Genomic DNA, 24,640 nt, shown 5'->3' on the forward strand with positions numbered 1-24,640 from the left:
ACTTTGTAGACCAGGCTGGCCTCGAACTCAGAAATCCGCCTGCCTCTGCCTCCCGAGTGCTGGGATTAAAGGCGTGCGCCACCACGCCCGGCCATTTACAAATCTTTTCCACGGTGTGAGTTTTGATTGGGCTCCAGATTTAAAAAAAAAAAAAAATTCTAAATTTCTGAAATGGAAATGTCTGATAAAGTACATTCATTCAGTAAGATTGAATGCTAGCACTTAAATAATTATGAAGATTGAAAAACACACAGATAGACGATATAAAAATAAAAACCTGTTCTTGTAAGGTAGGAAAATACAGCTGTATATAGAGCTGTATTGTTGGGATTATGACTGGAGAGTTCAGAGCAATGTGGTTCTGTTTATTTGAACGGTGTCTGTGACTCTTGGTTGCTTTCACTTTTGTTAAAAGGAAAGCAATGGCCGGCCAAGGGAGTTTTCCACAGTGACACCTGGATAATAGACCAGTTTCAGAAACTGGAAGTACACGGAAGGCAAACTGTCTTACTTCATTAATGTACTAATTATAGTTGGTGTTCCCCAGTTTCTGAAAGTATGCAAGAGCCGTCTGAAACAGCCTGAGGGTCCGTTGCTTCAGGGCCCAGGATTTAAAAATCATCTAAATTAGCATAAGTATTTGACATTTTAATAACCCGCCCCCAAATAACTCTGTTACTTACGCTGGAATTCTTTCAAACACGACAATCGGGTCATCTGTTAATTTTATGTCTTAGACACACATCTATTTGATATGCTCAGCACTACTGACATGAACTCCTAATGTGCACTGTTTTCCCCCTAAACATCATTTTTTAATAACACCGCATGCTCTACAAATTATATAACATATGGTTTTTCGAGGAAAGGAAAACAGGATTAAATAGATGATCTATCTCATGGTGTGAAAAACTTGTGGCTTTCTATTTATTTTAATATTTGACAAGAATGCTGGGTCCTTGGGTATTGCTGGCCACTGCCAAACAGCAAGCTGTGGAGAATCTAATCTGATGTGCTTTCCTCATTTGCAGGGCAAAAGTGTCTTAACCGGAGGTCTGGATGCTTTAGAATTCATTGGCAAGAAAACCATGATTGTCCTCGCAGAAAGTGACCCAGGGTTTAAGCGGACCAAGACACTGATGGAGCGAACTGTCTCCTTGTCCCAGGTGAGACTAGGCCCTTAAGTGATTTTTCCCCCTCCTTTCACCCAACAAAAGTCAAAGCACATGTCCAAACAGAAGAAGTAGTAAGAAAGCTGAGTGTCTGACATTCCCACCGAAGTCTTTGTGGAAGACAGGCAAGGTTAATGATCTCTTATGCACGTTATCGGTTATCATATAGACATAGTGATAAACATCTGGGTATAAGAGTATATATGTTGCTATGCGTTATAAGTGGAACATATGTGTACACACACACTCCAGCCAAAAGGCAGCCTATTGATCACAGTTTCATGTTTTTCTTTATTCAGTTGATAATCTCTTGCAGATTTATCCAAGTATGCCATTGTAAATACCTCAGTTCTGCCACTTTTCAGCCATACAACTTTGTGGGTTTGCTTTCCATATCTGTGCCTCAGTTTCCCCCTGTGCACTGAGGTGACATCAGTACCTCCTGATAATTTTGCTGTGATAGTTACATGAGCTAGAACAGAACCCGATAAAGACATGTCTGCCCCCGTGTGTAACATTTATTCTAGGTAAGATGGCGAGGTTACAGAGAGTGAGACTGGGTCTTAAAAACTGGCAAATTCTAGCTACCCTTGTAAAAAAGAAGAGGGAACCCGAGTTAATTTACCAAGCTACCATATTTTGGGGGCCACCTGCACTATTTCTGTCACAGCTGTAGGCTAGCTACATTTAAAGGGATGTACTATGCATGGAAGTGTGTCACCCAGCACCCACAAGGACCAGCCAGGATGCTACATGTAGGAAGAGCTGTCGGAGAGGAGAGCTGAGTGGCAGTGGCTGCAGATGCTGGCAGATCATGGAGGCCATTTGCAGGGCTGTTAATGAACCGGGGTGTGGGGAGAAGAATACTACAGCATCTGGACAGGTTACAGGGACTCACCTGAGCTTAGAAAGGACCACGGTAGTTACTATGGAAAACAGAGTGCTGGAGGGAAGGCCTGGGCCAGGGAAGCCATTCAGAGTCTGGACGAGTCTTGTTCCTCCCGGAAGTAGATGGGGAAGTGGGCTGAGACAGACAGGGGTTTACTTAGTCAGGGGTTGGGGTGGGTGGTAAGACCTAAGAGAAAACAGGATGGAAACTTCTGAAGCCTGGGGGAACCACCAGAGCTGGTTCATGTCAGCATCCAGGGGAGGAGAACTAAAGAGGGGACCAGGTAGAAGTGTGCCAGACTGCAGTGCAGCTTAAAGAGCTTCGTGAGGGCCATAGGGAGTGATGGCAGCCAATAACAGCAGGGTGACCCTAGCTCACCACAACTTATCAGGTACTTTATAAAGAAGAGAGAGGTTCAGTGGTTTCTCCCAACACGTGGAAGTGATCAGTGTCTGAGGAGATCGATATACCAGTTCTTCCATGTCACATACACACATCAAGAGATCACGCTGTTCCTCATATGCACGGCTATTATGCCTTTAAAGTAAAACGTAATGATTCTTCCCATGTTGGAGAGATGGCTCAGTGGTTAAGATCACTTGCTGCTCTTGCAGGACTGGAGTTCAGTTTCCAGAACCCACGTTGGGCACCTCATGTTTGTAACTTCAGCTCCATGATGGCTGTAAGGATACCCTCTTCTGGACTCTGAGGCAGCTACGCTCATGTGTAAACATATGCCCCCCCCTACACACACACACACACACACACACACACACATAATTATAAGTAAAAATAAGTCCTTAATTTAAAAAATCAAGTCTTCTGGACAAAGAGTCAAGTTTCAGGAATAGGCCTGCCTCGGTGTCTCTACAGCACCAAAGATGGCAGAGAAAAGTGTTGAGAGTTGCGGAATGGACTTACTGACCAGTGGCTAGAGCCCTTGGTCACTTATGCTCCCTGGAATAGAAGGACGGTCTGGAGGATGCCTTGTCACCCTCGCTGGGAAACAAATGCTGTGATCTAAGTGAGAGATCAGGTTAGGTCAGAACAGTGTGGAGGTCCCTACTAGCACTGAGTGGGGAGCCTGAAGTAAAGTTTGGATTCAGATTTCCTGACGCAGTAAATGTGGGCTTTGTGGCAAAAGGGGTGGCTGTAAGGTCTTCGTAGCAACTGGAGGGAAGAAGCCACTATTAACAACAGATCTCAAAAGGAGTCAGCTTTCTGTTGCTGTGGCAAATCCCTGACAGAAACAAGAGGTTTATTTGGCCTCCTTGTTCTGGAGGTTTCCGTGACCAATCAGCAGGCTCTATTGCTCTGGGGCTTGTGGAGTCTGGGAAACAGCATACCTGTTAATCTCACAGTGGCCAGGAACCATGGAAGGGGTGGGTGATGGAAAGGGACCAGATTCCCAATATCCCTGCAAGGGCATACCCCCAACAGCTTCCACTCTCTGGGCTCCAGCTCCTAAGGATTCTACCGCCTCCCACTAGTGTCATGGGCTGGAGATCATGCCTTAAGCATGGAGCCTTTGGCAAACACTGCAGATGCACCTGGGGCAGAAGGAATAGGTAGGCTGTAGAGTGTCTGGTTCTAGACAGCAGAAAAGTTCACGTCTGTGCTGCCTCGTTTTTCTCCCACGGCACAGGGAATGCGATCCAATGGTCAGTAGTTCTTCTGCGCCACTGTTTCCTCTTCCACAGCTCCCATGTTTTCCAGTGTGAGAGTCCCTCTGTGTCAAGATCGCCCACTCCAATTAAACCGTCCACCTCTGTTTTCCAGAGGCACCCTGAGACCAGCCGCCTGGTTAAAGGGCTGCTTTTCTGGGCTGCTTTGATTTTTACTCCACTTTCAAGTAAATCTCAGCCTCTGCTTAATGATGCACCTCTTTCCTTTCTATTTTATCTCTCCATGCTAGCCCAAAGTAGTGATTCAGAGAGGATACTGGTCCTGAGAACTGGCACCATCCCAGGGTCTCTTGGTTTTATCTTCCCATCCCCTGAGGTCAGGGGACCAGTTGAGTTTTATTACAATTGTTAAACCTTCCCAGTAATGGTTTCACTGTGTTATTTTGAAAACTGTAAAAGGCAGAGACTTACTAATTTAGTCTTAAAGATAGACAGGAGAGAGAATTCCTTCCACGGCCTAGTGGGTTCTTGGCTAACAACCTCAAGAACCCAAACGGAAAATGAGGCTGCCTGTTTTATTGGCACATAATAAACACCAGCCTCTGTTCTTGGATGATCTTCCCCCTGTGACCTTGTGGCATCGGCCAGTGTATTTATGGGGCTCTCTGCAGATATTAAAGGATTCCATAAACTTAATGTCCTTGTAAAGTTAATGAGAAATCAAATAAAAGAGGTCTAGCATCAAAGCAAACAAGTGCAGGATGTTGTTAATAATGAACAGACTCGTGGACATTCTGTCGTCTCTGTTTTTCAACAACAAAATAATTGGGGGGGGGGTAAGGGGAGGTGTCTCTTTCTTAGCATGCACAAGGCCTGGCTTCTAGCCCTAACCCTACAAGTGTAGATGAAGAGAAGGGAGAGGAGGTAAGGTGAAGAAAGGAGGAAGGGAGGGAGGGAAAGGCAGAAAGAGAGAAGTTAGTAGTGTGAACAGAAACTCAGGATCATACCTCTGGAGCCCAGCTCAAGCATCTATAAGCCAGTTTCTATTCAGCATCTGCTAATGAATACATTGTGAATTTACATTTATTAACCCTTTTCATCTCTACCCATAGAAGTTTTTATTTAAAAAACAAAAAAACAGAGCAAGATCAAACCAGTTTCGTTCTATTTTGGAATCTGCCTAGGTGCAGAATTTTTTTTTTATAATTTGTTTGTTTGTTTGTTTGTTTTTATGTATATGAGTACACTGTAGCTGTACTGATGGTTGTGAGCCATCATGTGGTTGCTGGGAATTTGAATTCAGGGCCTCTGTTCACTTCACTCTGGTCAGCCCCACTTGCTCTGGCCTAAAATTTTATTTTATTATTATATCTAAGTACACTGTAGCTGTCTTCAGACGCACCAGAAGAGAGCATCAGATCTCATTATGGATGGCCGTAAGCCATCACGTGGTTGCTGGGATTTGAACTCAGGACCTTCAGAAGAGCAGTCAGTGCTCTTAACCACTGAGCTGTCTCTCCAGCCCTGCAGAATTCTTAATATGCTCACAAAGAGTTGGCCTTTTCCAGTGCTCAGGACACATGGCTAACATAGATGCCTATTAGCATACTAAAGTGTGTGTTAGCCTCCAGGTTCACTTGGGACCTGTGGCTCCTCTCAGCTCTTCACACACACACACACACACACACACACACACACACACACACACACACGGTACCCTAACCATGTTAGCATGGGCTTCCCTTCCCCCAGCTTCTCTTTCCGATGTAACCTGCCATTTCTGCTCTCTTCCTTTTGTTCTCTTTGCTCCCTCTCAGCCCCTTCTCTCCTGTCTCTCTCTTAGCTCTTGGTTTTCTTTGCCCTCACTCCTCTTGGCTCTCTTTCTCTTCTCTCTCTCTCTCCCTCCCTCCCTCCCTCCCTTCCTCCCTCCCTCTTCTCTTTCCTCTCATGGACCGGCTTGGTCTTCTATACTCTGTCCATGCTCTAGACTCTTCCAGATGCCTGCAGCTGTTCTGTCCCTCCTATTGTAAGAGTCTGGTGAGCCTTAACTTACCAGAGACCCCCAAGCGCACAATGCAGAGCCATGGATTGATGCAAAAGCAAGAGGAATTTTATTGTTCCAGCATGCTGGGATTGCCCTACACACGAAGGAGAGAGAACGGCCCCCAACAGCCGTTCAGAGAGTTTTTGTACAGTTTTCAGAGCAGCAGCCATTAGGCACAATGTGATTGGCAGAATTAAACTGATTGGTCTTTAGGGAATTCCCCTGTCTGAAGGTGGCCAACGGTTGGTCGTGGAATGTGTCTCTGGGGAAGGGAAGGGCCACCTATGTGTTCTACGACATTTCTCTTCCAGGAGGGGAGGGGTCCGATGGAATTTTCCAAAGTTCCTGAGCTGACCGCTTCACTATCTACAATAAAAACCTTCTCCTCAGCCACACCTGGGTGCGTCGAGGTCCTCACTTTATGCGTCTGGTGATGACACCCCCACTTTATCATGCAGCGCATTGAAAAGCTGACACAGAGGAAAGACTTCAGTGGGAAGCAGAGAGGGTCTTTGCATGCTTCTTTCTAATCCTATCCCTAGGCATGGATGGCTTGCTGTGTTTGGCTCTGCCAAAAAAAAAAAAGAAAAGAAAAAGAAGAAGCTGAACATGTAAATATTAGCCAACAGTATCAATCTAGTATCTATTTTTTACCATTCTTTTAAAATTTACTTTTAGCCTTTGAAATTAAATTATATTTACATCATCTTTCTCTTTCTTTTTCCTCCCTCCAACCTTTCCCAGGTACCCCTTGCTCTCTCAAATTCATGACCTCTATTTTCTTAACTACAGTTTGTGTGTGTGTTAATTACTGTAACACATACATTCATATATATAATTTCCAAATATAGAAACACAACCTGTATAGTCTATATAAAGTCACGTGTGTGTGTACATTTTCAGGGCCGACCATTTGGTATTAGATAGCCTAACTTGGAGGCTCTTCCCTGGGAAGACGGTTTCTCCCACTTCGAGCATTCCTTAGTTGTCTATAGTCTTTTGTGTAGGGCTGGGGCCCTGTGAGCTCCCCCTTTCCTCATTTGCATGACTATTGGTGTCATTTTGGTTCATGTCTTGTTTAGGCAGCCATGATGATTAGACTTCATGGGGACCCGAATACCTCCTCCCCAAGGGCTAGTTTTTATGATATCACAAGGCACCATGCAAGCTTCCAAGGGGCAGGAGCGTTTCTTAGTCCTACCCAGCTATGATGCCTATAAACTAAACAATGACCAGCATGGGGCAGGTCCAGTAGTGGCACATATACCTTGAAATGAGAAATTCCAAAGCGACAAAAGTGATATTTCATATACTATCTGCCCTCCCCATCGCCTCCGTATCCTGTACAGGAAGGCAGCATGGAAAGGCACGTCTAGTTCATGAGCACTGTGTCTCTGCAGATGTTGAGAGAAGCCAAGGAGAAGGAGAAGCAGAGGTTGGCCCAGCAGCTGACAGTGGAGAGGACTGCACACTATGGGATGCTGTTTGATGAATATCAAGGTTTGTCACACCTGGAAGCCCTGGAAATTCTGTCCAATGAGAGTGAGAGCAAGGTACATTTCCCACGGGTCAGGGTCATTTGAATGGCATTCTTGGGTGACGTGTTTTCCTTAGCATGGAAGCAACAACTGGGAAGAGGTGTAAAGATATGTTCTCTCACCTCGTGACTTATGCTAAGCTCTCACATAATGTACAGCCTGTGTACATCCTCAAGCTGCTTACAGCTTCCTCTCTGCCCTGTACTAACCTGTCACTCCGCCCAGCCCAGGAGGGTCAGCAAATCAGGAGTCCCCACCACCCCTTCCCATGGCAGGAAACTTGCCTGCCAAGCCCTTCCCTCCTTTTGGCAATCAGAGATCCCTGACCAGTCTGTGCCTTTATTCCACCCAGTAAGCACAGAGTAACTGGGGTTTCTGTTAAACTGTGGGCATTGAGTGCATATTTTTTTATGAGTTACCATTTTACTTCTTTGATCACCTTTACCACAATATCCGGCCATAAGGGGCAAAGTCATGCTACGGAGAACCATTTAAAAATGTTCCTATTTAGAAACCTATGAAATCCAGATGACTAAACAGATGGCTCTATACATTCGTACTATCCCAACGTGACCCCAGACAAACAAATTGTATGGATTGGAGGCAGAGCTAGGCTGCCTAAGAGAGACCAACCTCAGAGAAGAAACAAAAGGGGCTGGCAATATGGCTCAGCAGGTGAAAGCGCTTGCTGCCAAGCCTGACTACGTGAGTTCAATCTCCAGGACATAGAAGGTAGAAAGAGAGAACTAACTCACTCCCTCACTGTATCCTCTGACCTCCATGTGCACACACAGCTATGATTAAAAAAAATTAAACTATTAGAAAAAACAAGTACACAAAACACAATTGAAGGATAATTTTTAAAAAATGACATGAAAAGACAAAAATGCTAACTCTCATACTGATACAGAATGAGCCCCTAGTAAGAGTTTCTTTAGTTCATTGATTAAACGGGGACCACAGGCAGGTGTTTGCACCAGCTGTAAAGAAAACCAGAGAGGGAGCTTTGAATCACAGTTGCAAATAGACAAACGCTTGTCACCAATGGGGAAGACTGCCTACAAAATCCATTTCTGTGTCTGCAGAGAATGGCTTTACACTGCCATCAGCCACCCACAGTTTACGCTGTTGTAAAACTGCTCCCTTACATTCAGAATCCCATAATCCGGTAAAATGAGAGAGAGAGAAAAAAAAAAGCAATTTCCTACCAAAGCACAGAACTCTACCTATGAAAGCTGAGTCAGGAATCAGCCTTTATGTGATTATACATAAGTATGAGGCTGTGGGATTTTGGGTCCCTCTTACTGCCATCTGCTTGAAATGACAGTGATGATAAAGCCAGCCTTGTTGGGTTTCTAAAGGGATTCAGTGACATCGCCCATGTAAGAGCTCATAGCAGCATCCATGTGTGTAAGTGAGCAGACTGCTGATGACATTGTATTGTCTGTACGTTTTCTGTTGTAAATATCTGTTGTTGTTGTTGTTGTTGTTGTTGTTGTTGTTGTTGTTGTTGTTGTTAAAACAGGAGACTGGTCCCTACTCCAATAATATAGAGAGATTGCATTTTGGCCAGTTCCATCACAGACCTCAGCTACAAAATAACCCTCAGCTTTCTTACAAAATCTTCCTGCCTCAGCTTCTCAGTGCTGAGATCGCAGGTGTGAGCTATATAAGGTCCCATCCATGATAAATTGCTTTGGGGCCATTGGTAAGACAGCACTCACTCAGGCCCAGGAAGCAAAAGAGAAGAAGAAGACTAGACTAAGGTCTCACAAAGACAGGTCTCCAGTGACCTGACACCTCTCCCTGCCCCACCCCCAAGGCCTCAACCAGCTTCTAGTAGCTCCAAGCTGCAAACTAAGCCTTTGACACAGGGACCTTTGGGGGCCATTCTAGAGGGGTCTGGATCTTCTCTTTGTACATCATTTCCACAAACTTTGCTCTCTGTCCCCAGCCAGGAGATCTCTGTGGCATTTGGTGAGAAATGTGGAATTCTTAAAAAACTTACTGATGGTAGTTACTGAGTGCTGTCATAAGCAGCCCTACAAGTCTATGTGAAAATCAGCAGAAGTAATTTCTCAGTCCTATGACAGTCTGGAGCAGGTTACCCCGAAAGCAGACAGCTTCCTGTACACAGTTCTCCAACAAGAATACAAGGTCTTTAGGCACAGCTAATGACAGACAATGGCTGCCATAGAGATGTATTTATAGCACAGGGACTGTGAGGAATGGAAACTCACATATTTCAAAATTCCTTAAAGTGTAAACATGGAACAATCTCACCACAAAAATGGTGTGAGGCCACGTATTCGTTGGTACACTCATCAGCATGATACACTTATTCCCCAGTGTATACATGTGTCAAATCACCCCAGTGTATCTGATACATACATGTACACATGTCACATCATCACATTGTATCCCACAGATACATGTACGCATGTGAGATCATCACATTGTCTCCCACAGATATATGTACACATGTCTCAGATCACCACATTGTTTCCCATAGATACATATACACATGTCACATCACCACACTGTATCCCATAGATACAAGTAATCACTTGTTAATTCAAAAATCAAGTTAAGATGGGCCTGCTGGCATAGGCCTGAATCCCAGGTATTGAGGAGGCTGAGGCAGAAGGATTTCAAGTTCAAGGCTTCTCTGGGTTTCAGAGTGAGTTCAAGGCCAGGTTTTGCAACCTACTGACTCTGTCTCAATAAAAAAGTGCATAAAAAGAATAAAGAGATGATGAGGATAAAGCTCAGGCATAGACATTGCACAAGGCCCAGCACTGAAAATAAATTATTTAAATTCAATTTGAACTTTAAAATAAGGGTCAGGAGCTGGCACATCAGGTAAAGGCACTTACCACCAAGAGCGATGGCGTGAGTTTGATCCCTGGAATCCACAAGGTGGAGGAAGAAACTCCCTGACCTCCACACATGCACACACAAATAAATAAATAATCATGGGAAAAATAAAATGCACAAGAAAGGGGCTGCAGGCCTTTGTAGCTTGTGGATAGAGTACTCACCTAGCAGACACAAGGTCCTAAGTCCAATTCTCTACCACCCCCAAAACAGACAATTAAAATAAACTCATAGGATGAAACTTTAATGCTAACGAAACATCCAGGACACACTTATACTAAAAAAAAATGTTATTGTGTGTTTGAAACACAAAGTAACTAAGTAGCCTGTGTTTACCTGGCAACCTTACATGGATACTTTAAAAGTTAAAGAACGTTTGAGACAAACCTTTGAAGAAACCAGCTCTGTCTTTCTCCATTGACAAACTTTGATCCTGAGGCAGGAAGGCTGAGTTTCCTGGTGGGATTCTCAGTCCCTGAATTTCTATTGCATCCTCCTCTCTGCCCCCTCAGTCTCCAGCTGTCCTTTACCTCAAACTGCCATGCACAGGTAAGTGAGACTCTTTTGTTCCAGCTCCACACATTCCCCATTGCAAGCAGCTATCTGGAGTCATCTTCTAGGTTCACACTGGTCTCAGCACAGCATGGGAAAGAGGCCCACTCAGTAACCTGGAGAGTGTTCTAGAAGGGGAAGCATCCCATGTGTTCTGTGTCTTAAAAATGTATTGGATGTCACCATGGCCTGATGCCTGTGGTCCTCTGAGTCCCGTCAGCCCAAAGAAACAGAGAGGACACTCCCATTTGAAAGCTGTGGACAAGAAAGGATGCTCGTTGTATCCGCTGATATTTCATTGGCTGAAACTCAAACATTACAAGAGAAAGGGAAGGAAGTATTGACGCTGGAGAGCTGGCTCTGTGATTTCAAGTGTGTGCCACAGTCTTGAGAACTGGAGTTTCAGACCCTAGAACCCACATCGTGGCATGCACACCCATACCACATCAGCAGCAGCACACATGCCACAATAAATAGATAAGTGAATAAATAATACAAAGGAATTATTATCAATGATGTTGCGTCAGATCGATTCTAAGACAGACCTGGCAGTGCGGTACATGATCAGTGGGAAAATCTCATCATTTTGTTTCCATTACACTCAGTTGCATTTTTCAAATTTTATTTTTATGGGAAAGGGGCATAAGACACTCTGTGTACCCTTGTGAGGAATGCATGATTAATTATGATTAATTCTTGCGTCCGACTACAATTCAGTGCACGCCGCTGTCGCAGACTAGAGTTAAAGAGGGAGAAGCAGGAACATGCAAGTGAAAAGAAGGCTCTCAGAAAGCCAGAGCCAGAGGGGCTGGCCGGGAGCCACAGAGCAGGGCACATTTCTGCTACCTGCCGAACTGCGTGGCTAATGGGTTTTGTGTTGATTTCCTGCCAAGCTTCCTCCCAGAGCCTTGGGCAGGCGCACAGCACCCAGTGATGTGCGTAAACCTTAGGAAAACAAAGCCTGCCAGCCCGGATGCCCTGGCTGACTCCTAGTCTGCTGTGCCAATTTACTAACACATGGACGGTGAAACCTACCCCAAGGAGGACGGAGCTCAGCTAGTACTCCCTCCAGAGGGAGAATTTGAAGTGCAGAATGAGAAACCAGAAACGAACAGCTTTACAGTCACGCCTCGTTTTTATTACGATGTTCCATGACCTGTGACCGATTTGGAAATTTAGATTAATCTTCAGAGGATGGCCATCTGTACTTGTTTTGAAGTGTATGCAGAGGGCACTCTCCAAAGAGAGACTCTTGACAGTGAGCAGAGATGATGTCAGTCCAAGCGAGCCTCCTCTCCCAAGCTCTCCCTGCACAGCTTCCCAGTTCAGTGACCGTTCTCTCCTGCTGACTGCAGTGCCCTTCCTCCACGTCCATTAGGTCTGATACTGGTAGTCTTGGGATTCCCTCCCCTAGAGCAGAGGTTTTCAACCTTCGTAACAATGTGACCCTTTAATCCAGTTCCTAGTGTGGTGCTGACCCCCAACCATGGAATTATTCCTATGCTTCATAACTGTAATCTTGCTACTGTTGTGAATCATAATGCAAATATCTGATGTGCAGGATATGTGATATACAATCCCCCTTCAGGTTGAGAACTACCATTCTAGACAATGAATTATCAGAAAATGAAAATGTATCTTAAACATTTTTGTAAACTCAGTGTAAGTCATGTCTAATACATATATATATGTATATATATATATATATATATAGAGAGAGAGATGTATGTGTGTGTATATATTTATATACACAATATATACATATATGCATATATATGCACATGTGTTAGATCTTTCATTTATTGAGCAACACAGTGTTTTAAGTCAGTTCCTATGCTTTAGTGACCAAAATGGCCTTAAAGATAAATGTAAGCAGACCCGATTATTCAGATAAAGCCAAAGCATAGGAATGTAAATTACCCAAGGTCAGCAGTAAGTGAGTGAGGAACTGATATTGAGCTGTGTGGAGGGGGTGTTTTTAACCACTGTGATCAATGGGTTCCCGCCACCATTGCCCAGTGCCTCTTGCTTCATGTTTATTGTTTACCACACCAAGAATCCCAAGGAAGTACAGATCCTGCTTTAAGAAGGAGACAGTTAGTCTTGTGTGGTGGCTCGTGCCTGTAACTGTAATGAAGAAGCCAGGGCAAGAGAAGTTCAAGTTCAAGACCAGACTGGACTATTTAATCAGTTCGAGGCCAATCTGAACTATATACTGAGATGTAACAGCAGCAGCAATAACTACTGAATGGGAAGGACTGAGGCCTGGGAGCCCACGCTGTGAATGGGTGTGAATGGGCAGTAGAGCCAACACCCCCCCCCCTTTACCTCCACACTATGGCTCGCTCAGGAGCTATTGGGAAAACTGGAGGCAGCCATATGTAAATGCTTTCCATGGGAAGAAACGATGACCGTTAAGTGACCTATTTCTTTCTATTCCCTTTTGTTTTTTCTCCAGGTTCAGTCCTTCTTAACATCTCTGGATGGAGAGAAGCTAGAACTCTTGAAAAATGACCTAATTTCAATCAAAGACATCTTTGTAGCCAAAGAATCAGAGAATGAAGCAAGTCCAGAAGAACAAGGTAAAAAGCAGCAACAAATAACGAGGTAAACCAGGGGCCTGGGCCTCAGACACAGCGGCTGAGACAGCCTTAGGACAGGGTGGGATGGACTTCATCCAGGTGCTCCCCACACGGCTTCCAGAATGCCCTGTGCAGCTGTTGTGGGTACAGGGCTCGTCTCACTGATGGGTAGCCCTTTCTTTACTGAATGGGAACCCCATTCTTCCTCTGATGTCCAGCATAGTCCCTGGCACATCACCAACACAAATAAATGCAAAAAAGTAAACCAAGCACAGTGTGCTGGGCCTAAATGCCCACAATATATGTGGCACCGTCTACTTCCACGTGCCAGTGTTGTTTAATATGATTGAGGGCCATGGCGTGCAAATCTTGCACTGAATTTCTTTGCATGGCTTCATCATTCCCTTTAATTTCTGTGAGTAGGAGTAGTGTATTCGTAAGTGTCCCACACACCATCTGAACAGTGCCGTTCTTGGTGTGGGAGGCTGGTAGCCTAGCAGCTCGGTGCTTGCCCGCTGTTTGAGACCCCAAGGTCAATCCCCACCAACCACACAAAAAGTCCAGTTCTGGCCACAGCTGTGCCTTTTTCTCCAGGTGCCCAGGGTGAGGTGTTTCAAGTTGAAGGTCATGGAGTGAGTGCAGTAGACACATCCCAACAGCCTTCCCCTTGGTCTTAGTTACTTCTCGATTGCTGTGAAGAGACCACAACTAAGGCAACTTATGAAAGAAAGAATTGAATTGTAGTTTTAGAGGGTCTGCCCATGACCATTATGACAGGGAACATGGAGGCAGGCAGATGGGCATGGTACTGAAGCAGTAGCTAAGAGAAAGACAGAGAGAGAGGGAGAGGGGGAGGGGAAAGGGAGGGGGAGGGAGAGGACAGAGAGTGAGAAGGAGAGGGCAGAGAGGCAGAGAGGCAGAGACAGAAACAGAGACAGACAGAGACAGACTGGGTCTAGCATGGGCTTTTGAAACTTCACAGCCACTTCCTAGTGAGACACCTCCTTCAAAAAGGCCACACCTACTAATCCTTCCTAAACAGTTCCACCAACTGGAGCCTAAGCATTCCCACATGTGAGCCTCTGGGGGCCATTCTCATTCAAACAACCACACCTCTCAAAAGTGACTGGAGCCCAAAGGGATCTAGAGCCTATTTTGAGAGGCCAGGCTTCTTTTGAGAAGGGAAAAGCTATTCTCAACGTTGGCCACGCCCAATGACCACATTGGGTCATCCATTCGGGAGTGGAACAGAGTCAAGCACATCCTGTGTACGTGTGGGATGTCTTCCTACAGACGGCAGTAACAGGCACCACACCACAGGTGCTTTCAGTGGGCGGAGCAACTGCAGACACAAGGCTGGCTGCTTCTAGAACCAATAGGAAAGTCCACTGGAAACCTTTTCACTAATTTCTTGAACACGTTATATGACCCCGCTGAAAGGAACATCTTCACTATACCCTGAGACAATTCTGACTGTTCTGTGAACTGTTGTGAAACTCAGATTAAATGCCATCCATAAAAAAACACACCTTATGGATCTTGGCTTACGGAAACTGCTCAAATACGTTAGCTGTTACTATTGTTATTTAGTGTGTCCACACATGACCAGGGAGGTTGGGAAGGTAGAATGAGCTGCAGCTTTGACTTGTTTGTTCCTGTTATTTCCTCGACATGCAGAGGAGTGATAATAAGTGTTCACACTGTCACTGTCACAGAATCATTGTGTTCCCAGGTGCGTTACATACCTTTGATCAAAGCGTAGATACAAGCGCTCCTGTGCTTAAACCTTGAGGCTCAGGGCAAATTATTGTGTGTATTCATAAACCTGTTTAATCATGGTTTCCCCCTTTAACCCCTCATCCTGATCTTCTGTGCCTTCACCTTAATGAAATTTATGCTCCTTGCATCAAAATAAAAGAGCCAATTATACTGAAGTATAGAAAGGGGCCAATAAACCTCAAAGAGGCAACTGGGAATAATTTTTTTGAGCATTTATATGTTCCTACAAAAGTCACCAACTATGGCAACCTTGTCATTTTTCTAATGAAAAAACTGAAATACTGGGTGTCAGAGGAGATACAACTCATACTGGGGACCCAAGATGACCCAAGAGACGCCCCTTCCCCGCACTAACCATCACCCCGTTAGTCTATTCTCCAAGCTCATGATACTTGAGCTAGAGCTTGGTCCTTCTGGGTGTGTCATTCAGAAAGGATTTTTAAAAGGACCCTAGGACTGGGGATATGGCTCAGCCAGTAAAGTGCTTGCCTTCCAGGTTGTAAGGACCTGAGTTGGAATTCCCAGAATCTCTATCACAAGTAAATCCAGAACAGGTGACATACTCCTGAAATATCAGCTATGGGGAGACAGGAAGCAGAGACAGGCTGTGGGCCAGCTAGCCTGGCCTTTGGTCTCTTTGTTGAAGTCCTTGACCAACGAGAGAGCCAGTCTGAAACAGCATGTGAGAAGTCCTTGAGTCGTCTTGTCTCCCTACACATGCTATGCATGCACATACCCACACCTACAGATGCTCCACACTCTTATGGACACACACACACACCACACACCACACACACACACACACACACACACCACACACCACACACACACCACACACACACACACACACACCACACACACCACCCACCACACACCACCCACCACACACCACACACCCACTACACACCACACACACACACACACACACCAAACACACACACACACACACACACACACACACACACACACACACACACGGGACTCGGGACTCGATATTTTCCCACGTATCAGAGACATTGTTACAAATGCAAAGTGAAATACATTGTTCATCAGTGTTGTTCTTTGGAGAAGAAACTGGGTTGTGCTGCCAAACAGAAAGTGTTGCCACAGGCGATGTGGTATTTTCTCATTTAAATATAGAGCCTCATTCAGTAAATTGAGAATTTTGGATTTCACACACACACACACACACACACTCACACACACACGCACACTGAAGTGCTGAATATCATATTTTAAGAAAAAAATGATAAATTTGGTAACTGGAAGGGGAACGTGGTAAATTTGTCTCTCTCTTCATGACAAAACCCTATTATCTCCTGTAATAGATCCATTTTCCCCAAAGGGCATCTCCAGATGATCAAAACACTATTAATTTTCATTAACTTAATTTAATAAATAAATGTCATCCAGACACTTAGTGAGGCACTGGGAGGGAAGAACTGAGGTGTTGTTAAGTCAACGCCATCACAAAGGCATATGACAGCCCCAGGAAGACGGAGGGGGTTTCCAAAAAGAGACAGAAAGGAATATCATCAGTGAGATGAGAAGAAAAACAGAGCAAAATTACTGCAGAAACTTAAGCATTGCCCCAGGATTTTTTTTCATATAAGTGCATTTCTACTCCTAAAATCCCCTAACAATTAAATAATTTGTAAGTTTCAGAAGGTATAATAACAAGCTGTCGTCTTCTAGATAAATTTAATATTTGGCTCCTGTGCATTGAATGGCATTGGCTCATGGTTTGCATGTTGGCCTTTCTCACCACACAGCCATGGCCTTTCAATTTGCTTTACCATGGCTCTGAAGAGATTTTAAAAGCCCATTTTCTGTTTATATTGCCATGAGGAAGTTCTCTTGGCCATGTATACAGACCGAGAATAGCAGTAATAGTCTTTGTTACAGCATTGACTGTCATCTGTTTTTATATACTTTTAGTGATTTTTCCCCCTGTGAAATGCATGATAACAGTTACTGGTATATGTTTAGTAGAAATGATGCACACTTAGACGCTGGGGCTTCCTGAAGCATTTGTGTTCTGATTTACTGTCAATTCCCACCAAATATATGTAATATTGTGTGTTCATGTCAGTGTGGCACATAGCAATTCTTATATATTGTTTCCTTATGAAACAACTCAATATTATATTTGCATCTTAGAGTAACTAAAAAGAGAAAACTGGAGTCAGGGTGCGGCTCGGTGATACCGCACTTGCTGAGCAGGAGTAAGTCCCTGCATTTGATCCCTAGCAACCCTCCAAAAGTACAACCTAAAATTTTACAAAGAACAGAGGGTGAGTTTTATGATCCCCAGTTGACAGGGGGCAGAGAGGAAGCTGAAGAAACCCCGTGACTGGTTTCAGGCCCCAGGGGTTAAGGAGTTAGGTGGGTCTCAGCCAAGGGTTCCCACCCTGTAGCACAGCCTCCTGCCGAATGAAGGAAACTGGGCAGTTCCCGGATGTGGTCTTGTCAGTAGAATCTGCTTTCTTCTCTCTCTCTCTCTCTCTCTCTCTCTCTCTCTCTCTCTCTCTCTCTCTCTCTCTCCTCACCCCCTCCCTTCCAACCTCTCCTTACTTGGCTAATGGAGTCTCATTCTCAAATCTCCTCAGGCATCGCTGTGTAGGTAGCTTTCTTCCTATGCATTCTCTGAGAAGTCTATTATAGCTGCAAACTATATCCCAGCACTCACCTTCCTGGCTGGAATGAGTCCCACTACCGCTCCATCCTGAGCTAAGGCAGTTGCCACTGTCTACACCCAGGGCACCCATGTTGCTCATTCTGTGCAGCCACCCTGGCCTCCTTACTGCCCCTCAGAACTTGACAGGCACATTCCCTGCTAGACTTTATTGCCACTGCCAAGCGTCTAGAACACTTCTCCCCTGATCCAGAAGCTATCCTCAGGTGGGGACCACACCCCCGCCCCCACGCTGTCTTTCCCTTCTCGGTTACTATAGGAAGCAAATACGATATAGAACTGTTTGTAAGAAAAATGGAAAAGTGGTGTAAATGAATTGTTATGTGCCACATTGACACGAGCACACAAAGATTTTAAATGTGTTTGGTGGGAATTGACGCTGAATGAGAACTTGGATGCTTCAGGAGGCGCCAGCTTTTCAAGGCGCATCCATTCCTCATAGCTCCCTCCTAATCTTGGCCTGTTTAGGTTGCCATAGCAAACATCTCAGTGTACCTTACAGGAACTTACTTCTCACAGTTCGTAAGGAAGTCTGAGATCAGAGAGCTGGCAGATCTGGTGTCTGGCAAAGGTCCATCTCTGGGTCACAGTCAGCATCTTCTAGCTGTGTCCTCCCGTGGGAGTGGAGGCCAGTCAGCTCTCTGGAGATTCTTTACAAAGACACTGATTTATTCACGTGAATGCCATGCTCATGACCAAAAGCCCCAGCTCTTGATACTGTCAGCCTAGCGATTGGGTATCAACATTCAAGTTTAGGGAAACACTGAATGTAGCACCATCTATGTAAAATTCCAAACCTCACTCGCTGCTCTAGCAGAGGACCTGAGTTCAGTTCCCAGCACCAATGGGACTCACAGACATCCATCCAGCATCCTTTTCTGTCCTCCACTGGCCTCGGTGGGCACCAGGCATGCACCCTGTACACATATGTATATGCAAGCAAGAATAAACTAAATGACGAAAACAGTTATAGTAAGATCTCTAAGTTCTAGCTCCCGCTTTCCTTCTCCCATTGTTCAAACTTCTCCGTAAAACTCATCACTTGACAGAAATGCTTTGTTTATCTGTTTGTTTATAAGTGTTAGGTACAGTATTTTCCACGTGGCTTAGCCTTCCCCAGAGGTATACCTGGGCTCTGGCATAAGCCTGGGTAACCTCTTCACTGAGGGTTTTGCACACATACAATTGGGCCAGATGAATGATGCTTTATTCTCCCTCAGTGGGGCTCATAAACCCACTGTGGAATCAATACTTTAGCACCTACCAGAAACTTTAAGATGGCATTGTCTTGAAGTTGCAAATGAGAGAAGTGAGCCTGCAGCTTTTAACAATCTCTGTTTCCTACCATGGATATTTTTGGTTCATTGGTTTGGTTTGGTTTGGTTTGGTTTGGTTTGATTGTTTTGGTTTTTAGTTTTTTGAGACAGGATTTTTTTGTGTAGTCCTGGCTGTCCTGGAATTCAATATGTAGATCAAGTTGGACTTGAACTCACAGAAATCCATCTGTCTCTGCCTCCTGAAGGCTAGAATTAAAGCCCTATATCACCACTGCCCATCCAGGGATATTTATTTTTATTTTATGATGTATAAATATACTATATAACAAATATTATATGATTATTGTATTCTATATCATATGATATCTTAATAGATTATCAATTCAAATAATATTTTCTTTAGCACCTATTATGTTCCAGGGATCATGTTAAGAATGAGTTAAACTCTTCTCTGTCCTTAGATAGCTTCCCATCTGAGAAAATAGATCATTAAAAAGTATTATAGTACCACACAGGTCTTCTAGAGAACCTTGGGAAATTTCTCCAGAGAGATAGTATTACATCAGAGCACACATGAGACTTCCACTCACCCAGCCCTGCCAGTCCCTTCCTTAGCACCACACCCTGGGCATTGTCAAAGTTGCTATAGGAAGCCTAACCAGTTTCCGAATAGCGGGTACCAGATGCCTGACACAGGTCATACATACTCATTCTGTCAGCAATGGGCTGCTACAGCTGTGGCCCCAAGACACACAAGGTCTCTCTCCCTACCGCCATTGTCCCTGAGCCAACCCAGGGGTGCCTTAGTGCCAGAGGCCTGCAGCTAGGCTTCTGCAGAGCTCTCCAGGCAGCCTGCTGCTTCCCTGCTGTGCTCACCGGTAGAAGACTTGACATCCATCTTCCCAGGCAGCCTCAGGGCGCACTGCCAAAGCCTCTCCTTAGTCTATCCTGAATGCTCCTGCAAAGTCAGGGGAGCTGCCATGTACTGAAGGATGAAAAATAAATGAATCATGCCTCTTACTGCTGTCGCGTTCTGTTTCTAGGCCTAGAAGAAAGCGGGGAAGAATTTGCCAGGATGCTTACAGAGCTCCTGTTTGAAATACATGTCGCTGCCACACCTGACAAACTCAATAAGGTTGGAACCAGCCCTTTCTGTGTCTTTGGTTTTAAAGGGGGACTGGAGAAAGAGGGTCTTGGTGGTAAGATTCCTCAGATTCGCAAGAAATGGGGGGGGACCCGCCAACACCCCCCCCCACGACATAACAGGGGGAGGGGTGTCTGAGGTCAGTAATTGGTACCTTCGGAGGCACCCTAATGGATGCAAGGCTTCTGAGACCTCCCGTTCTGTGATTTACGAGTAATTATCTAGTGACCTTGAGAAAGTCGGTTGCCCTTTCACAGAGGAATAGACTGTTCTGTCAGAGGATGATTATCTTCAAAGAGTGTGTGGGGGGTGGGGGGAACCATCACGGGACTTTCCAGACTCAGCTCCCACCCTTGCTTTTTAAAGAGACATGCGGGTTTTAGAGCGAAGAGGGAAGCTCACACCTCTCCGCCCACCTGGGCCGCCGCTGCCACCGCCGCCGCTCCAACACCTCTTAGGACAGTCCAGCTTTGCCATTGCAGATTCCTCTAACACTACAGTGCATTTTGCAAGTTAGAACCAGGTCTAACTGTAGGATTCCTTAAGGAGGTGCTGGTCATTAATTACCCAAGGCTATGTGATTTCTTTTCTCTCTCCCTCTCCCTTTCCTCCGGACTCTTACCTGACCTAGCAGTGGTTTGCATAGCCACTCACCTGTTATAATGGGTGAAGAAAGGGCAGAATGAGGTATAGAGGCAGTGAGATGAGGAATTTCTTTCTCTCTGTTAGGGGTCAGCGAGCTGACAGGTCAGCTGGGAAATTACCTCGTTCATCTCCCTACAACACCTGCCACAGCTTGGAGTGGAGGGGTGGGGGGGACTTCTCAGTTGTATGGGTCAGCCTTTATCCCTAAAAGAGGACTTTTTAAGCGTGGCTCTCCCCTAGTCTGCTAGCTCTTAAATTACCTCCCAACATTCTGACATGTTAAACATTGACATAGGCTTTAAGGTAACTCAGTGTTTTAGCATAAGATGAGTGACATCTTCTACTTAAGCAAACGGCGTAAAGGATCTGATGAGCTCTAGATAAGTCTGTCCTGTCTCCAAATTCAGGAATCGATAGGCAGGGTGAGGAAGGTGGTCTCGGCAGTTTCCAGTTAGCTACAATTTTGTAGGTCACGGGTTGCTTACGTTGCTCTCCTGGAGTACCAGGCCTCTGCTCATCCTAGAGGTCGGACGGGGGGGGGGCCCGCCATGAATCAGAAGGAACAAAGCCATCGATCTTCTTCCCATCGATATGTTATTGTTTCCTGAGATGATGAGGGCTTTAGGAAAACCACCACAGGAGGAACCTGGCTTCAGCCATGACTTCTACTGATTTCTAGCCTATTCGAGAGAGAGTACAGTTCATCTTTTTATCACCAGCCATGAACCAAGAAAATACATTGTAGATTTTGCAGCTTCTGTCCTTTTCTTCATCTGAATGTCATTTTAAAATACCCTTTTAGAAGTTCCATGTGATCTATATACTTTCCATTCCGCCCTTGTCTCCTCATCTGCCCTGGAGGGTTCAGGTTGAGAACACTTGCTTTTCACATTCCCACAGTAAATGTGTTGTTTGGTTGGGACCATGGCAGGCCATGAAGAAAGCTCACGACTGGGTTGAAGAAGATCAAAGCATTGTGTCGATAGATGTGGCCAAAGGTTCGGAGGAGGAAGAGAAGGAAGAAGGAAAGGAAGAGAAAACCGAAGAACCTGAAGAAGACAACACGGGGGGCCAAGGAGCTAAGACTGTAGAGGTAAACCTGCCTGCATCAGCCACAGTTATCTGTGATAATTCTATAAGGAGCCTCGTTTAAAGCGAGGAGGACCACTTTCTATTTACACCATGCCCTACATCCTAGTAAGACTGCGATAGACAATCTAGATTCTCTATCCCAAGACAATTTATGGCTTAGCGTAGATTTTGTAGCTTTTCTCCATAATTTTATAATTTAAAAGCAGAAAGATCTTCCTGAACATAATTGATTTATCTTTATGCAAATCTGCTACTATAAATTGTCTTTATGCTCCCTCGCTAATGAGGCAATTATTGGAGCTCTCTTTCACTGCTGTGGCTTCTTTCCTGCAGTTTAGTACACTCATATGCCTATACTTTATGTCCTGCCTGTGCTCCAAAAGTCATCTGTGATAATTGTTCCTTATGCTGAGTTCCAATTTTAAAGTGACAAAGGTATGGTTCTCCAAAGAAAAACATCCGCTGGAGTGTGTCATGCATCTTCTCTTCCACGCACCCCACTTACCATAACCTGCCTAGTGTGTGGCCAGCAACAGTCTGACTCTTGAAGACACAAATGTGAATAGGTTTGTCTTATCCCTGGGGACCTGCAGCGTTGCCATTGAGTGCACACACACACACACACATACACACACACATTTTGTATGCAATGCATGGTTTGTCTTTGTGTGGAGACCAGAGGTTGCCACTGAACCTGGAGCTAACATAACTTTGGCTATGGCCAGTGACCCCCAGCCATGAGCCCATCTCCATCCTCCAGTCCTGAGGCTAAAGCTGTGCAGCACTTAGGAAGGTGCTGAAGACACAAACTCAGGTTCTCATGCTTGTGCAAAAGCACTTTACTGACTAAGCCACGCCCCCACACCCTTGGAATTTTATAGGGATACAAGATTACATCATCTAGGGGCCAGGGTGTAGTTCAGCAATACAGTATGTGCTTCGAATCATGTCCCGTTTTTTAACATGATGGGGTTTTTGAAAACAGGCTGCTTAGTGAGTAATTCTCTTGTGTGCGTTCATTTCAGGAAGTGTACATGCTGTCCATTGAAAGTCTGGCTGAAGTCACTGCACGCTGCATCGAACAGCTACATAAGGTTGCAGAGTTGATTCTCCATGGACAAGAGGAGGAGAAACCAGCTCAAGACCAAGCAAAAGTGCTGATAAAGTTAATGCAACTTTCAATTCTTACGCTTTAAATTGCATGTGTGTGTGCATGTATACATGTGTGGACATGTGTGTGCATGTATACATGTGTAGATGTGTGTGTGCATATATACATGTGTGTGCATGTATACATGTGTATGTGTGTGTGTATGTGTGCATGTGGATGTGTGGACATGTGGATGTGTGCCATTCAAATGCACATACACATGTACCCTAAACACCTGAAGATTTAGATTTTCATGTCAACTGTTATGGTTATTTTAAGAAATAAGGATTCTCTTAGGAAATATATTATACAGCAATAATAATAATAATAATACATAGGAGTTTTTGAGAGATTTAAGAGGAAACACACTAATGCATTCAGAGGTATAAACATTCATTTTAATAGATCGAATTCTTCAAAGCACAGAACATTGAGAGTAACTATATATTTATACCATACCAACAGAGAAAGGACAGTCTAATATAACTTTTCAGTTCCCCATACAAAAGTAGGCAGACACACACCACCCTTTTCAGCAACTTTACCTGACCTGCTTGGTCTGTTCTCTGGGCATGCTAGCCACTAGTGCAAGACAGTTCACTGCAGGCTGCGTTCCTGTGCCATACACTGAAGTTTATGTTCTTCAACAACCAGTTGTTGTTGTTGTTGTTATTAATTTATCTAGTATTATGTAAACATGAATATACATAAGCTATGTGTATATATATATGAAAACAGTTGGTGTGAAATCTTTTTGAAAATAGAAAATAGTGCTAAAAATAAGTCATTAACTTTTATGTGTATAATTATATATTATGACATGTGGAATATCAGCAGATGTTCAAATATCCCTTTGTTATTATTAAAACAATGGAGCCAAATTATCACCCAAGAAAGAACATTGGGACACACACATACACACATACACACACACCTACCATATTACTCATATGCACTTTGCCACCTCACTAATTTTACTACATCTGACAAGGAAAATTATGTATTTAGAAATAAACTTCACATTATGTGACAATTCTAGAGAGATAGCGTATTTTCTAACGTATAGAAAGAAAAAGAAAGGTTTTGAAATGCTGAGGGCAGTGTCTAGCTACTGCCTTGCCTTTGTAAAGATCTGAAGGAGGAGAGCTGAGGTTCAGAAATCCTCATGGGTCCTAGGACCTTGCTCTTAGCACCTTTCTGATTCCCTTGTTTGTGCCAACCTCATCCAGCTGCACTGACCCCAAGCTGGTCAGTCGGTTCAGTGAGTGCCCTCCCACCACCTTCCCAAGAGCACACTGTATGGCCTCTGATGTCTTCTGGCCTCACCCACAATGACTTCTTCAGACAAATTTCAGATGGATGGATAGACACCTCCATATGGTTCATCATACCTAATACTTAGGCCTAGGGGTGTAGTTCAGTGGCAAGCCTGCTAGCACATGGAGGCCCTAGGTCTGTTCCCCGGCATCACACAGGAGCGGAGGGCAGAGAGATGACTGATCCGGTAAAGTACCACTGTGTTCAACTGAGCACCTGACTCCAATCCCCACCATCCACACAAAAAGCCAGACGGGCCCGC

At 44.7% G+C, this 24,640-nt stretch overlaps 1 protein-coding gene across 3 annotated transcripts in view; it reads left to right on the forward strand.

Moving 5' to 3' along the window:
* Fam114a1 (family with sequence similarity 114 member A1) overlaps positions 1–24,640 on the forward strand; it is a 71,667-nt gene that overhangs the window by 37,749 nt on the left and 9,278 nt on the right. For all 3 annotated transcript variants that reach the window (XM_021162251.1, XM_021162252.2, XM_029477771.1), the window contains 6 exons: positions 1,032–1,166; positions 7,131–7,283; positions 13,156–13,279; positions 20,074–20,165; positions 21,751–21,912; positions 22,937–23,076. In XM_021162251.1, the coding sequence (XP_021017910.1) occupies positions 1,032–1,166; positions 7,131–7,283; positions 13,156–13,279; positions 20,074–20,165; positions 21,751–21,912; positions 22,937–23,076 (806 nt within the window). The remainder of the gene's footprint in view (positions 1–1,031; positions 1,167–7,130; positions 7,284–13,155; positions 13,280–20,073; positions 20,166–21,750; positions 21,913–22,936; positions 23,077–24,640) is intronic.

This window comes from Mus caroli, chromosome 5 (genome assembly GCF_900094665.2).
Source record: "Mus caroli chromosome 5, CAROLI_EIJ_v1.1, whole genome shotgun sequence".
In the NCBI taxonomy this organism is placed as follows: domain Eukaryota; kingdom Metazoa; phylum Chordata; class Mammalia; order Rodentia; family Muridae; genus Mus; species Mus caroli.